The sequence below is a fragment of the Pseudophryne corroboree genome, chromosome 4 (assembly GCF_028390025.1).
Source record: "Pseudophryne corroboree isolate aPseCor3 chromosome 4, aPseCor3.hap2, whole genome shotgun sequence".
Classification (NCBI taxonomy): Eukaryota; Metazoa; Chordata; class Amphibia; order Anura; family Myobatrachidae; genus Pseudophryne; species Pseudophryne corroboree.
In genome coordinates, this window is record NC_086447.1 from 246,424,863 (window position 1) to 246,440,069 (window position 15,207).

Below are 15,207 nucleotides of genomic sequence, written 5' to 3' on the forward strand. Positions count from 1 at the left end.
AGCACAGGAGAGTGTACCACACAGGGCAAACTCTGTAAAAATTATTTGGATTCAATATCAATATCCCCTTTATTTGGAGTAAATAATATACAGCACAGGACAGCACCACTGGACTGGACTTATACGGCAGTACCACCGGACTTATACGGCAGTAACACTGGAATTATACGGCAGTATCACTGGACTTATACGGCAGTATCACTGGAATTATATGGCAGTACCACTGGACATGTACGGCAGTATCACTGGACTGGATTTATATGGCAGTACCACTGGATTTATACGGCAGTACCACTGGACATATATGGCAGTATCACTGGACTGGATTTATATGCCATTACCACTGAATTTATACAAACGTACCACTGGTCTTATATGGCAGTATCACTGCACTGGATTTATATGCCAGTACCACTGGATTTATATGGCAGTACCACTGGACATATACGGCAGTATCACTGGACTGGATTTATACGTCAGTACCACTGGATTTATACGTCAGTACCACTGGACATATATACGGCAGTATCACTGGACTTATATGGCAATATCACTGGGCTGGATATATACGCCAGTACCACTGGACATATACGGCAGTACCACTGGACATATACGGCAGTACCACTGGACATATACGGCAGTACCACTGGACATATAAGGCAGTATCACTGGACATATAAGGCAGTATCACTGGACATATACGGCAGTATCACTGGACATATACGGCAGTATCACTTGACTGGATTTATACGCCAGTACCACTGGATTTATACGGCAGTACCACTGGACATATATGGCAGTATCACTGGACTTATACGGCAGTACCACTGGACTTATACAGCAGCACAGGGACACCACCACTGGACTGATGCAGGACAACACAGCACCACTGCAATGGACTGGACTTATACAGCAGCACTGGACATATGGCAGCAGAGGACACCACCAACACCACCAGTGTGACTGGACTGATGCAGCACAAGACACCACCACTGGACTGATGCAGCACAACACAGCACCACTGGACTTGATTTATACAGCAGCACTGGACAAATGGCAGCAGAGGACACAACCACTGTGACTGGACTGATGCAGCATAAGACACTACACTGGACTGATGCAGCACAAGACACTATCACTGTATTGATGCAGGACTACACAGCACCACTGCACTGGACTTATACAGCTACACTGGACATATTGCAGCAGGGGACACCACCACTGTGACTGGACTGATGCAGCATAAGACACTACACTAGACTGATCAGCACAAGACAGCACTGGAATCGCCACCCCACTTTCCCTCCCACACAGACACTGAGAACAGATACACGTCCTCTCGTTACACTCTCCGGGACTGGAGTGAAAATGGCGGCGACGCACGGCTCCTTATATGGAATCCAAAACCCGCAAGAATCCAACAGCGGGATGATGACGTTTTGCCTCGTTCTGGTTTCCGAGTCAGGCAGGAAAACCTGAGCCAAGCTTGGATCCTGTCTCGGGTGGTGAAGTTCGGGGCGGTTTGGTTCTCAGGGAACCGAACCCGCTCATCTCTAGATTTTAGCTGTTTTTATGTTTTTATCAAAAATCATCCAGATCCAAAACCAAAACCCAGAAGGGTGATTTTTGCAAAATCAATCCAGATCCAAAACACGAGCGGGGATCCTGATCCAAAACCAAAACACAAAACCCGAAAAGTGTCCGCTGCACATCTCTAAATTGCCAGTTTTTATGTACCCCAATTTTAATTTTAGCACTTATTTTGCTGGAAAAAAATTGTTTTCTATAATATTTTAACATTTAAAAAAAAATGCATATAATAGCCATTTTAGCGAATTTAAGTACCAGGAATACTTTTACTATAACCAATAATAAACTTTTGTACTGTTATCCGGTGTTAGTTGAGTTTTTTTGGGGGGTACGGACAGATTTATCTATTTTTTTACTTTTGGCACCAATTTTCACGGCAATCCCATTTTCGCTAATTTGCATTTGAATAGGGCGAACCGCGGGAGCGCGCATACCCATGAAAATGAGTCATGCTGAAAATGACGCAAAAACGAAAATCGCAGTAACTTGCCACTAAATGATTGCCCCCCCTAAGTGTCTTTTTATTGAAATCTGTGTCTTATAGAATAGCTACAGAAAGAGAGCATGGGCTGCATAATAACACTTATCAGGAAGGACTTCAAAAGGAGGATATGTAACTCTTAGACCAGGGTTGGCATGATACTATAGAAACATTTACATCTTTCACAACTATAATAGAGGTCAGGAAATGAATATTTAAAAAAAGATTGGTTTAAAGAACAGGGATATACTGATGCTGAAGGTAGGAAGACTGACAGGTAACACAAGGAAGAATGTTATTGTGGAAAGGGTGATAGAGCCACGGCACAGCATCTCAGCAGCTGTGATGTAGACAGGCCAGATGTACTAAGCCTTAAAAAGTGATAAAGTGGAGAGTGATAAAGGCCCTGTTTGAAAATGACCGTTAAGAGCTGGTTGGCTGGTAGTTTATCACTTTCCACTTTATTACTTTTCAGGGCATAGTACATCTGGCCCACATACTGTTAAATGATGCAGGAATGCAGATGAGGGTAATATATTGCTATTGTTCTTTCTTTTTTGCAATCAAATTCTGTTTCCATGAGGGGAAGCGATTCCAATAGTTATGAATAAAGGCTTATTATAAGTAAGTATTTAGTATAACTAAATATACCATACAGTATATGTATTATAAGGGGCTATGCTTGATAATAACTTGAGTGACTCCTTTTATTACATACAGAATTACTGTGGCTTTACTTATGGTCATCCTATGAATTGGGAACTGCTTCAGTGCCACATGGTGTGCCATGGGTTGTAGTGTGTGTCACTATAATGAATACCTACTTATTATTTTACAGGTGGAAACTATAGGTGATGCCTACATGGTGGTGGGTGGTGTTCCCATCCCTGTCTCTACTCATGCTGAACGAGTTGCAAACTTTGCGTTAGGAATGATACTTACAGCAAGAGAAGTAAAGAATCCAGTAACGGGAAATCCCATTCAGGTAAGCTACTGGCTTCTAGCACAACGTTGCCACAAGTGCTAAAGGATCTACATCTGGAAGAATGGTTCATAGACTTCTCATATTCATTTAATAAAAATGTCTATAGTATTTTACAGGTAAGTGATTACAATGCCGCTAGTCAGGATCCCGGAGGTCACAATGCTGACGCCGGGCTCCCAACTAGCGGTGAAATGCCGATATCGGAATACCAGTGATTCTCCCCCTATGGGTGTCCACAACACCCATAGAGGGAGAATATAACTTACTATCGCTCGCCCTGCTGCTGGCATACTGGTGAGGTAGGTGATTCTCCCTCTATGGGTGTCCACAACACCCATATAGGGAGAATATAACTTACTAGCGCTTGTCCTGATGCTGGCATACTGGTGAGGTAGGTGATTCTCTTTCTATGGGTGTTCAAAACACCCATATAGGGAGAATATAACTTACTAGCGCTCGCCCTGCTGCTGGCATACTGGTGAGGTAGGTGATTCTCCCTCTATGGGTGTCCACAACACCCATATAGGGAGAATATAACTTACTAGCGCTCGCCCTGCTGCTGGCATACTGGTGAGGTAGGTGATTCTCTTTCTATGGGTGTCCACAACACCCATAGAGGGAGAATATAACTTACTAGCGCTCGCCCTGCTGCTGGCATACTGGTGAGGTAGGTGATTCTCTTTCTATGGGTGTCCACAACACCCATAGAGGGAGAATATAACTTACTAGCACTCGCCCTGCTGCTGGCATACTGGTGAGGTAGGTGATTCTCCCTCTATGGGTGTCCACAACACCCATATAGGGAGAATATAACTTACTAGCGCTCGCCCTGCTGCTGGCATACTGGTGAGGTAGGTGATTCTCTTTCTATGGGTGTCCACAACACCCATATAGGGAGAATATAACTTACTAGCGCTCGCCCTGCTGCTGGCATACTGGTGAGGTAGGTGATTCTCTTTCTATGGGTGTCCACAACACCCATAGAGGGAGAATATAACTTACTAGCGCTCGCCCTGCTGCTGGCATACTGGTGAGGTAGGTGATTCTCTTTCTATGGGTGTCCACAACACCCATAGAGGGAGAATATAACTTACTAGCACTCGCCCTGCTGCTGGCATACTGGTGAGGTAGGTGATTCTCTTTCTATGGGTGTCCACAACACCCATAGAGGGAGAATATAACTTACTATCGCTCGCTCTGCTGCTGGCATACTGGTGAGGTAGGTGATTCTCCCTCTATGGGTGTCCACAACACCCATAGAGGGAGAATATAACTTACTAGCGCTCGCCCTGCTGCTGGCATACTGGTGAGGTAGGTGATTCTCCCTCTATGGGTGTCCACAACACCCATAGAGGGAGAATATAACTTACTAGCGCTCGCCCTGCTGCTGGCATACTGGTGAGGTAGGTGATTCTCCCTCTATGGGTGTCCACAACACCCATAGAGGGAGAATATAACTTACTAGCACTCGCCCTGCTGCTGGCATACTGGTGAGGTAGGTGATTCTCCCTCTATGGGTGTCCACAACACCCATATAGGGAGAATATAACTTACTAGCGCTCGCCCTGCTGCTGGCATACTGGTGAGGTAGGTGATTCTCTTTCTATGGGTGTCCACAACACCCATATAGGGAGAATATAACTTACTAGCGCTCGCCCTGCTGCTGGCATACTGGTGAGGTAGGTGATTCTCTTTCTATGGGTGTCCACAACACCCATAGAGGGAGAATATAACTTACTAGCGCTCGCCCTGCTGCTGGCATACTGGTGAGGTAGGTGATTCTCTTTCTATGGGTGTCCACAACACCCATAGAGGGAGAATATAACTTACTAGCACTCGCCCTGCTGCTGGCATACTGGTGAGGTAGGTGATTCTCTTTCTATGGGTGTCCACAACACCCATAGAGGGAGAATATAACTTACTATCGCTCGCTCTGCTGCTGGCATACTGGTGAGGTAGGTGATTCTCCCTCTATGGGTGTCCACAACACCCATAGAGGGAGAATATAACTTACTAGCGCTCGCCCTGCTGCTGGCATACTGGTGAGGTAGGTGATTCTCCCTCTATGGGTGTCCACAACACCCATAGAGGGAGAATATAACTTACTAGCGCTCGCCCTGCTGCTGGCATACTGGTGAGGTAGGTGATTCTCCCTCTATGGGTGTCCACAACACCCATAGAGGGAGAATATAACTTACTATCGCTCGCTCTGCTGCTGGCATACTGGTGAGGTAGGTGATTCTCCCTCTATGGGTGTCCACAACACCCATAGAGGGAGAATATAACTTACTAGCGCTCGCCCTGCTGCTGGCATACTGGTGAGGTAGGTGATTCTCTTTCTATGGGTGTCCACAACACCCATAGAGGGAGAATATAACTTACTAGCACTCGCCCTGCTGCTGGCATACTGGTGAGGTAGGTGATTCTCTTTCTATGGGTGTCCACAACACCCATAGAGGGAGAATATAACTTACTATCGCTCGCTCTGCTGCTGGCATACTGGTGAGGTAGGTGATTCTCCCTCTATGGGTGTCCACAACACCCATAGAGGGAGAATATAACTTACTAGCGCTCGCCCTGCTGCTGGCATACTGGTGAGGTAGGTGATTCTCCCTCTATGGGTGTCCACAACACCCATAGAGGGAGAATATAACTTACTAGCGCTCGCCCTGCTGCTGGCATACTGGTGAGGTAGGTGATTCTCCCTCTATGGGTGTCCACAACACCCATAGAGGGAGAATATAACTTACTAGCACTCGCCCTGCTGCTGGCATACTGGTGAGGTAGGTGATTCTCCCTCTATGGGTGTCCACAACACCCATATAGGGAGAATATAACTTACTAGCGCTCGCCCTGCTGCTGGCATACTGGTGAGGTAGGTGATTCTCTTTCTATGGGTGTCCACAACACCCATATAGGGAGAATATAACTTACTAGCGCTCGCCCTGCTGCTGGCATACTGGTGAGGTAGGTGATTCTCTTTCTATGGGTGTCCACAACACCCATAGAGGGAGAATATAACTTACTAGCGCTCGCCCTGCTGCTGGCATACTGGTGAGGTAGGTGATTCTCTTTCTATGGGTGTCCACAACACCCATAGAGGGAGAATATAACTTACTAGCACTCGCCCTGCTGCTGGCATACTGGTGAGGTAGGTGATTCTCTTTCTATGGGTGTCCACAACACCCATAGAGGGAGAATATAACTTACTAGCACTCGCCCTGCTGCTGGCATACTGGTGAGGTAGGTGATTCTCCCTCTATGGGTGTCCACAACACCCATAGAGGGAGAATATAACTTACTATCGCTCGCTCTGCTGCTGGCATACTGGTGAGGTAGGTGATTCTCCCTCTATGGGTGTCCACAACACCCATAGAGGGAGAATATAACTTACTAGCGCTCGCCCTGCTGCTGGCATACTGGTGAGGTAGGTGATTCTCCCTCTATGGGTGTCCACAACACCCATAGAGGGAGAATATAACTTACTAGCGCTCGCCCTGCTGCTGGCATACTGGTGAGGTAGGTGATTCTCCCTCTATGGGTGTCCACAACACCCATAGAGGGAGAATATAACTTACTATCGCTCGCTCTGCTGCTGGCATACTGGTGAGGTAGGTGATTCTCCCTCTATGGGTGTCCACAACACCCATAGAGGGAGAATATAACTTACTAGCGCTCGCCCTGCTGCTGGCATACTGGTGAGGTAGGTGATTCTCTTTCTATGGGTGTCCACAACACCCATAGAGGGAGAATATAACTTACTAGCACTCGCCCTGCTGCTGGCATACTGGTGAGGTAGGTGATTCTCTTTCTATGGGTGTCCACAACACCCATATAGGGAGAATATAACTTACTAGCGCTCGCCCTGCTGCTGGCATACTGGTGAGGTAGGTGATTCTCCCTCTATGGGTGTCCACAACACCCATAGAGGGAGAATATAACTTACTAGCGCTCGCCCTGCTGCTGGCATACTGGTGAGGTAGGTGATTCTCCCTCTATGGGTGTCCACAACACCCATAGAGGGAGAATATAACTTACTATCGCTCGCTCTGCTGCTGGCATACTGGTGAGGTAGGTGATTCTCCCTCTATGGGTGTCCACAACACCCATAGAGGGAGAATATAACTTACTAGCGCTCGCCCTGCTGCTGGCATACTGGTGAGGTAGGTGATTCTCTTTCTATGGGTGTCCACAACACCCATAGAGGGAGAATATAACTTACTAGCACTCGCCCTGCTGCTGGCATACTGGTGAGGTAGGTGATTCTCTTTCTATGGGTGTCCACAACACCCATAGAGGGAGAATATAACTTACTATCGCTCGCTCTGCTGCTGGCATACTGGTGAGGTAGGTGATTCTCCCTCTATGGGTGTCCACAACACCCATATAGGGAGAATATAACTTACTAGCGCTCGTCCTGATGCTGGCATACTGGTGAGGTAGGTGATTCTCCCTCTATGGGTGTCCACAACACCCATAGAGGGAGAATATAACTTACTATCGCTCGCTCTGCTGCTGGCATACTGGTGAGGTAGGTGATTCTCCCTCTATGGGTGTCCACAACACCCATAGAGGGAGAATATAACTTACTAGCACTCGCCCTGCTGCTGGCATACTGGTGAGGTAGGTGATTCTCCCTCTATGGGTGTCCACAACACCCATAGAGGGAGAATATAACTTACTAGCGCTCGCCCTGCTGCTGGCATACTGGTGAGGTAGGTGATTCTCCCTCTATGGGTGTCCACAACACCCATAGAGGGAGAATATAACTTACTATCGCTCGCTCTGCTGCTGGCATACTGGTGAGGTAGGTGATTCTCCCTCTATGGGTGTCCACAACACCCATAGAGGGAGAATATAACTTACTAGCGCTCGCCCTGCTGCTGGCATACTGGTGAGGTAGGTGATTCTCTTTCTATGGGTGTCCACAACACCCATAGAGGGAGAATATAACTTACTAGCACTCGCCCTGCTGCTGGCATACTGGTGAGGTAGGTGATTCTCTTTCTATGGGTGTCCACAACACCCATATAGGGAGAATATAACTTACTAGCGCTCGCCCTGCTGCTGGCATACTGGTGAGGTAGGTGATTCTCCCTCTATGGGTGTCCACAACACCCATAGAGGGAGAATATAACTTACTAGCGCTCGCCCTGCTGCTGGCATACTGGTGAGGTAGGTGATTCTCCCTCTATGGGTGTCCACAACACCCATAGAGGGAGAATATAACTTACTATCGCTCGCTCTGCTGCTGGCATACTGGTGAGGTAGGTGATTCTCCCTCTATGGGTGTCCACAACACCCATATAGGGAGAATATAACTTACTAGCGCTCGTCCTGATGCTGGCATACTGGTGAGGTAGGTGATTCTCCCTCTATGGGTGTCCACAACACCCATAGAGGGAGAATATAACTTACTATCGCTCGCTCTGCTGCTGGCATACTGGTGAGGTAGGTGATTCTCCCTCTATGGGTGTCCACAACACCCATAGAGGGAGAATATAACTTACTAGCGCTCGCCCTGCTGCTGGCATACTGGTGAGGTAGGTGATTCTCCCTCTATGGGTGTCCACAACACCCATAGAGGGAGAATATAACTTACTATCGCTCGCTCTGCTGCTGGCATACTGGTGAGGTAGGTGATTCTCCCTCTATGGGTGTCCACAACACCCATAGAGGGAGAATATAACTTACTAGCGCTCGTCCTGATGCTGGCATACTGGTGAGGTAGGTGATTCTCTTTCTATGGGTGTCCACAACACCCATAGAGGGAGAATATATCTTACTAGCACTCGCCCTGCTGCTGGCATACTGGTGAGGTAGGTGATTCTCTTTCTATGGGTGTCCACAACACCCATAGAGGGAGAATATAACTTACTAGCGCTCGTCCTGATGCTGGCATACTGGTGAGGTAGGTGATTCTCTTTCTATGGGTGTCCACAACACCCATAGAGGGAGAATATAACTTACTAGCGCTCGCCCTGCTGCTGGCATACTGGTGGCCATGATCCCGCTGTCTGTATTTCATACTGAACCCATTTTATATATGTAATATGCTTGTACAGATAGTAGTTGTGGGCATTTTCATTTTGTCACCATATGACATACAGATACTTATGGTACATCACACTTTAATTATTATTATTATTATTATTATCCTTTATTTATATGGCGCCACAAGGGTTCCGCAGCGCCCAATTACAGAGTACATAAATAATCAAACAGGAAAACAGCAACTTACAGTTGATGACAGTATAGGACAAGTACAGGGTAAATAAACATAGTTACATCAGCAGATGACACTGGAATAAGTATCAGGTGGCAGAAGACTGCTGGAGTAGATGCAGTTGAAGATTATTAAAGTAAGAAAGGATAAGACATGAGGGAAGAGGGCCCTGCTCGTGAGAGCTTACATTCTAAAGGGGAGGGGTAGACAGACAGGGGTGACACAGATGGGGGTACATGGAGAGTGTAGAACAGAGGGTTAGGATGTGATTTGGCTGGGTTTGGTGAAGAAGTGGGTCTTGAGAGCCCGTTTGAAGTTTTGTAGAGAGGTGGAGAGTCTGAGGGGGAGAGGTAGGGAATTCCAAAGAAGTGGTGCAGCACGTGAAAAATCTTGGAGGTAGGAGTGGGAGGAGGTGATCTGTAGGCTGGAAAGTCGTCGTGCATTAGCAGAGCGAAGAGGACGGGTGGGAGTGTAAAGGGAGATAAGATCAGAGATGTAGATGGGAGAGGAGTGGGTGAGGGCTTTGTAAGCGAGTGTGAGAAGCTTGAAATGGATTCTGAAAGGGAAGGGGAGCCAGTGAAGGTCTAGTAAGAGAGGAGAGGTAGACGTACTGTAGTGCGTTTGGTGAGGAAAATGAGCCGGGCAGCAGCACTGAGGATAGATTGGAGTGGAGAGAGGTGTTTGTCAGGAATGCCAGTCAGGAGGAGATTACAGTAATCCAGTCTGGAGATGACCAGTGAGTGGATAAGAGTCTTAGGGGTCCATGTACTAAACGGAGATAAGCCTCCACAACGAAAAATTCAGTGAAAATGCTTGTACACATCGCTTCTCTGCATGTACTAAAGCATTTTCACTGACTGTTATCTGCCTGGGCTAAGTACTGTGCCTAATATCGCACTGCCATAGGCTACTATGGCGGCGATATTCCCCTCTGCTATTACTAAAACCTCTGATGACTCACCGCTGCCTCCTGTGCCTGCTTTGTCAGGTTTAGCTGCCGTTAACAGCCCTCCCTGCAGCACAGAGCCATTATCTGCTGACTTGCAGTGTCCTTTTTTTGTTTTCTGATTAAAGTTTTTCTTGTTTGTAAAAAAAAATCCTGCTGGAGCAGGTCAGCTGACGTGGCTTCACTCTGTGTCCTCGAGGCAGGCTGACGCAGCTGTGAAGTGTGTGAGGAGCGTTTCTCAACCAATCACAGCAGGCCCGCCTGGGATTGGCCAAGGGAAACTGCACATGCGCAGTATACCAGCATTATGAACTAGGACAGTCATCGCAGAGAGGGTGAGTTACCGTTCAGCCGCTTCGTCTAGCAGAATCTTAGTAATAGAAGCGGTAAATGCACCCAGGAACACAGCGTTAAGCAAGCGAAGTAGGAGGAGGAATAGCGCAGGGAGCAGAGTACTGTTAGTAACTGGACCCTTTAGTAGCATCCTGGGTCAGGTGAGAGGTGCTGAATGTGTGGTTTGAAGGAGAGGGAGGAGTCAAGGATTACTCCAAGACAGCGCACTTGGGGGCTAGAGGAGATAGTAGTGCCATCAATAGATAATGAGATTGTAGGAGGTGAGGTTATGCGGGAGGGAGGAAAGATGATCAGTTCGGTCTTAGACATGTTAAGTTTAAGAAAGCGCTGGGACATCCAGGAAGAGGTAGCAGAGAGACAGTTGGAGATACGAGTGAGGAGAGCAGGGGAGAGGTCTGGAGAGGAAAGATAGATTTGGGTGTCATCAGCATAGAGATGATATTGGAAACCAAAAGAACTAATGAGCTTACCTAGTGAGGATGTATAGAGAGAGAAGAGGAGAGGACCAAGGACAGAACCTTGGGGTACACCTACAGTTAGTGGAAGTGAGGGGGAGGTGGAGTCATGAGAAGAGATGAACTTTAATGAACTTTATAAAATAGCTGTATTTGTCAGCATCATATATTGGTCTACTACGTTTCCCGTTATGTTGCAGCTCAGATAAATATCTGATTTAAAGCTCCAGCAAACTCAGATTGGTTTCTGCTGCTTAGCTAATATTTACCTAACTTTAAGCATGGACAATCTGATTGACAAGAATCTAGTTATTTTGTAGCAGTATCTGTTTAATAATGAAACTAGAACAAGTACCCATGTCATTGTGGCACTTACTGTGGCTCTGTCGTAGTTTAAATCTTTATGTCTCCCTCCACCATACTATTTAAATGTATAATGTTTGATGAATAATGTTTAATGTGTTAACTATAAATATGACTATCTCTGGTATCCACTGATATATAGTATGCAGCGTTTTCTGTCATTAACAGACAACAACCTGCTCTGATTCTTGTAAAGATCTATCAGGCTTTTCTTGGCTGCCTCATATGCTAAATTATATTAATTTATCAAATGATATAAGCAGTGAAACAATATGCAATCAATATCAAAATATATATCATATGAAGATTGCTACAATAGGGCAATGGACCCTAAAAGAATTGTGGTAACACATGAGTTTCTAATCCAAGCAGTCAGAAGCATGTATGCTGTACAGTGTATTTAAATTGTCAATCTATTACGCAGTGGCGGAACTAGCGAGCGGTGGGCCCAGGTGCGACAAAATGCTTTGGGCCCTTCCCCATCATCCCATCCAAGTCCACCCCCTCACCCCTGGAGAGGATCTGGTGAGAGGAACTGCTCAGGGCCAGAGAAATGGATACCTAGCAACAGTGCCGTAACTAGACATTTTAGCACTGTGTGCAAGAAACGGCATTGGAGCCCCACCCCTGCATGTAAAACAGGGGCAGTGCGCGGCGTAGGCGCGCGCAAAAATACATAGGGGCATGGCTTCGTGGGGAAGGGGTGTGGCCACAAAATAATACCAATTCATATAACGGTGCACAGTAGTCTCCATTATTCAAATTACGCCGCACAGTAGCACCACTACACCAGGTAGAGACCCTTTTACACCTTACGGTGGTCAGATTCCCCTTTTTACACATTACGGCAGACAGCGTCCCCTTTTTACACATTACGGCAGACAGCGTCCCCTTTTTACACGTTTCGGCGTGCCCTTTTTACACATTACGGCAGACAGCGTCCCCTTTTTACACATTACGGCAGACAGCGTGCCCTTTTTACACATTACGGCAGACAGCGTCCCCTTTTCTCTGACGTCCTAGTGGATGCTGGGAACTCCGTAAGGACCATGGGGAATAGCGGCTCCGCAGGAGACAGGGCACATCTAAAGAAAGCTTTAGGATCACCTGGTGTGCACTGGCTCCTCCCCCTATGACCCTCCTCCAAGCCTCAGTTAGATTTTCTGTGCCCGACGAGAAGGGTGCACACTAGGGGCTCTCCTGAGCTCTTTGTGAAAGTTTTAGTTTAGGTTTATTATTTTCAGTGAGACCTGCTGGCAACAGGCTCACTGCATCGAGGGACTAAGGGGAGAAGAAGCGAACTCACCTGCGTGCAGAGTGGATTGGGCTTCTTAGGCTACTGGACATTAGCTCCAGAGGGACGATCACAGGTTCAGCCTGGATGGGTCACCGGAGCCGCGCCGCCGGCCCCCTTACAGAGCCTGAAGAGCGAAGAGGTCCGGAAAAATCGGCGGCAGAAGACTTTCCTGTCTTCAGATAAAGGTAGGCGCACAGCACCGCAGCTGTGCGCCATTGCTCTCAGCACACTTCACACTCCGGTCACTGAGGGTGCAGGGCACTGGGGGGGCAGCGCCCTGAGACGCAATAAATCGATAGAAAACCTTTTATGGCTAAAATAAATGCATCACATATAACTCCTGGGCTATATGGATGCATTTAACCCCTGCCAAAACATACAAGAAAACGGATGATAAGGACGCCGAGAAAGGGGCGGAGCCTATCTCCTCAGCACACTGGCGCCATTTTCCCTCACAGCTCAGTTGGAGGGAAGCTCCCTGGCTCTCCCCTGCAGTCACTACACTACAGAAAGGGGTTAAAAAAGAGAGGGGGGCACAAATTAGGCGCAGTATAAACAATACAGCAGCTATAAAGGGAAAAACACTTATATAAGGTTATCCCTGTATATATATAGCGCTCTGGTGTGTGCTGGCAAACTCTCCCTCTGTCTCCCCAAAGGGCTAGTGGGGTCCTGTCCTCTATCAGAGCATTCCCTGTGTGTGTGCTGTGTGTCGGTACGTTTGTGTCGACATGTATGAGGAGAAACATGATGAGGAGACGGAGTAGAGTGTCTGTAATAGTGTTGTCACCCCCTGGGGGGTCGACACCTGAGTGGATGTACTGTTGAAATTGCGTGACAGTGTCAGCTTTGTATAAAAGACAGTGGTTGACATGAGACAGCCGGCTACTCAGCTTGTGCATGTCCAGACGTCTCATACAGGGGCTCTAAAGCGCCCGTTACCTCAGATACAGACGCCGACACGGATACTGACTCCTGTGTCGACGGTGAAGAGACAACCGTGATTTCCAATGGGGCCACACATTGCATGATTGAGGCAATGGAAAAAGTTTACACTCTTCTGATAATATAAATACCACCAAAAAAAGGGGTATTATGTTTGGTGAGGAAAAACTTCCTGTAGTTTTCCTGAATCTGAAAAATAAAATGAGGTGTGTGATGATGCGTGGGTTTCCCCCCGATAACAATTGATAATTTCTAAAAAGTTATTGGCAGTATACCTTTTCCCGCCAGAGGTTAGGGTGCGTTGGGAAACACCCCCTAAGGGGGATAAGGCGCTCACACGCTTGTAAGAACAAGGGCTCTACCCTCTCTGGAGATGGCCGCCCTTAGGGATCCTGCTGATAGAAAGCAGGAGGGTATCCTAAAATGTATTTACACACATACTGGTGTTATACTGCGACCAGCAATCGCCTCAGCCTGGATGTGCAGTGCTGGGTTGGCGTGGTCGGATTCCCTGACTGGAAATTTGATATCCTAGATAAGGACAGTATATTATTGCCTATAGAGCAATTAAAAGATGCATTTCTATATATGCATGATGCACAGCGGAATATTTGCCGACTGGCATCAAGTATAAGTGCGTTGTCCAATTATACCAGTAAAGTGGTCAGGTGATGCGGATTCCAAACGGCATTTGGAAGTATTGCCTTAAAAAAGGTAGCCTCTCAAAATAAGACGCCGTATTATCAGGCGCAGTCCTGGTTGGCAAGCGGACAAAAGGGTTCCTCTTTTCTGCTCGTGACAGAGGGAGAGGAAAATGGCTGCAGAGATCAGCCAGTTCCCAGGAACAGAAACCCTTTTCCGCCTCTGCCAAGCTCTCAGTATGACGCTAGGGCTTTACAAGTTCAGGCACGGTGGGGGCCCGTTCTCAATGAATTTCAGTGCGCAGTGGGCTCACTCGCAAGTAGACCCCTGGATCCTTCAGGTAATATTTCAGGGGTACAAATTGGAATTCGAGACGTATTCCCCTCGCCGTTTCCAAAAGTCTGTTTTACCGACGTCTCCCGCTGACAGGGAGGCAGTTTTGGAAGCCATTCACAAGCTGTATTCCCAGCAGGTGATAATTAAGGTACCCCACCTGCAACAGGGAACGGGGTATTATTCCACACTATTGTGGTACCGAAGCCAGATGGCTCGGTGAGACCGATTTTAAAATCTAAAATCTAAAATTTTGGAACACTTACATACAGAGGTTCAAATTCAAAATTGAGTCACTCAGAGCAGTGATTGCAAACCTGGAAGAAGGGGACTACATGATGTCTCGGGACATCAAGGATGCTTACCTTCATGTCAAAATTTACCCTTCTCACCAAGGGTATCTCAGGTTATGGTACAGAACTGTCACTATCAGTTCAGACGCTGCCGTAGGGATGGTCCACGGCACCCCGGGTTTTTACTGAAGTAATGACCGTAATGATGATATTCCTTCGAAGGAAGGGAATTTTAGTTATCCTTTACTTGGACGATTCCCTGATAAGGGTGAGATCCAGGGAACAGTTGGAGATCGG

At 47.2% G+C, this 15,207-nt stretch overlaps 1 protein-coding gene across 2 annotated transcripts in view; it reads left to right on the forward strand.

Annotated features, from left to right (window-relative positions):
* The window catches only part of LOC134909287 (guanylate cyclase soluble subunit beta-2-like), a 186,545-nt gene that overhangs the window by 98,153 nt on the left and 73,185 nt on the right, over nucleotides 1-15,207 (forward strand). For both annotated transcript variants that reach the window (XM_063916005.1, XM_063916006.1), the window contains exon 12: nucleotides 2,910-3,056. In XM_063916005.1, coding sequence (XP_063772075.1) covers nucleotides 2,910-3,056 — 147 coding nt within the window. The remainder of the gene's footprint in view (nucleotides 1-2,909; nucleotides 3,057-15,207) is intronic.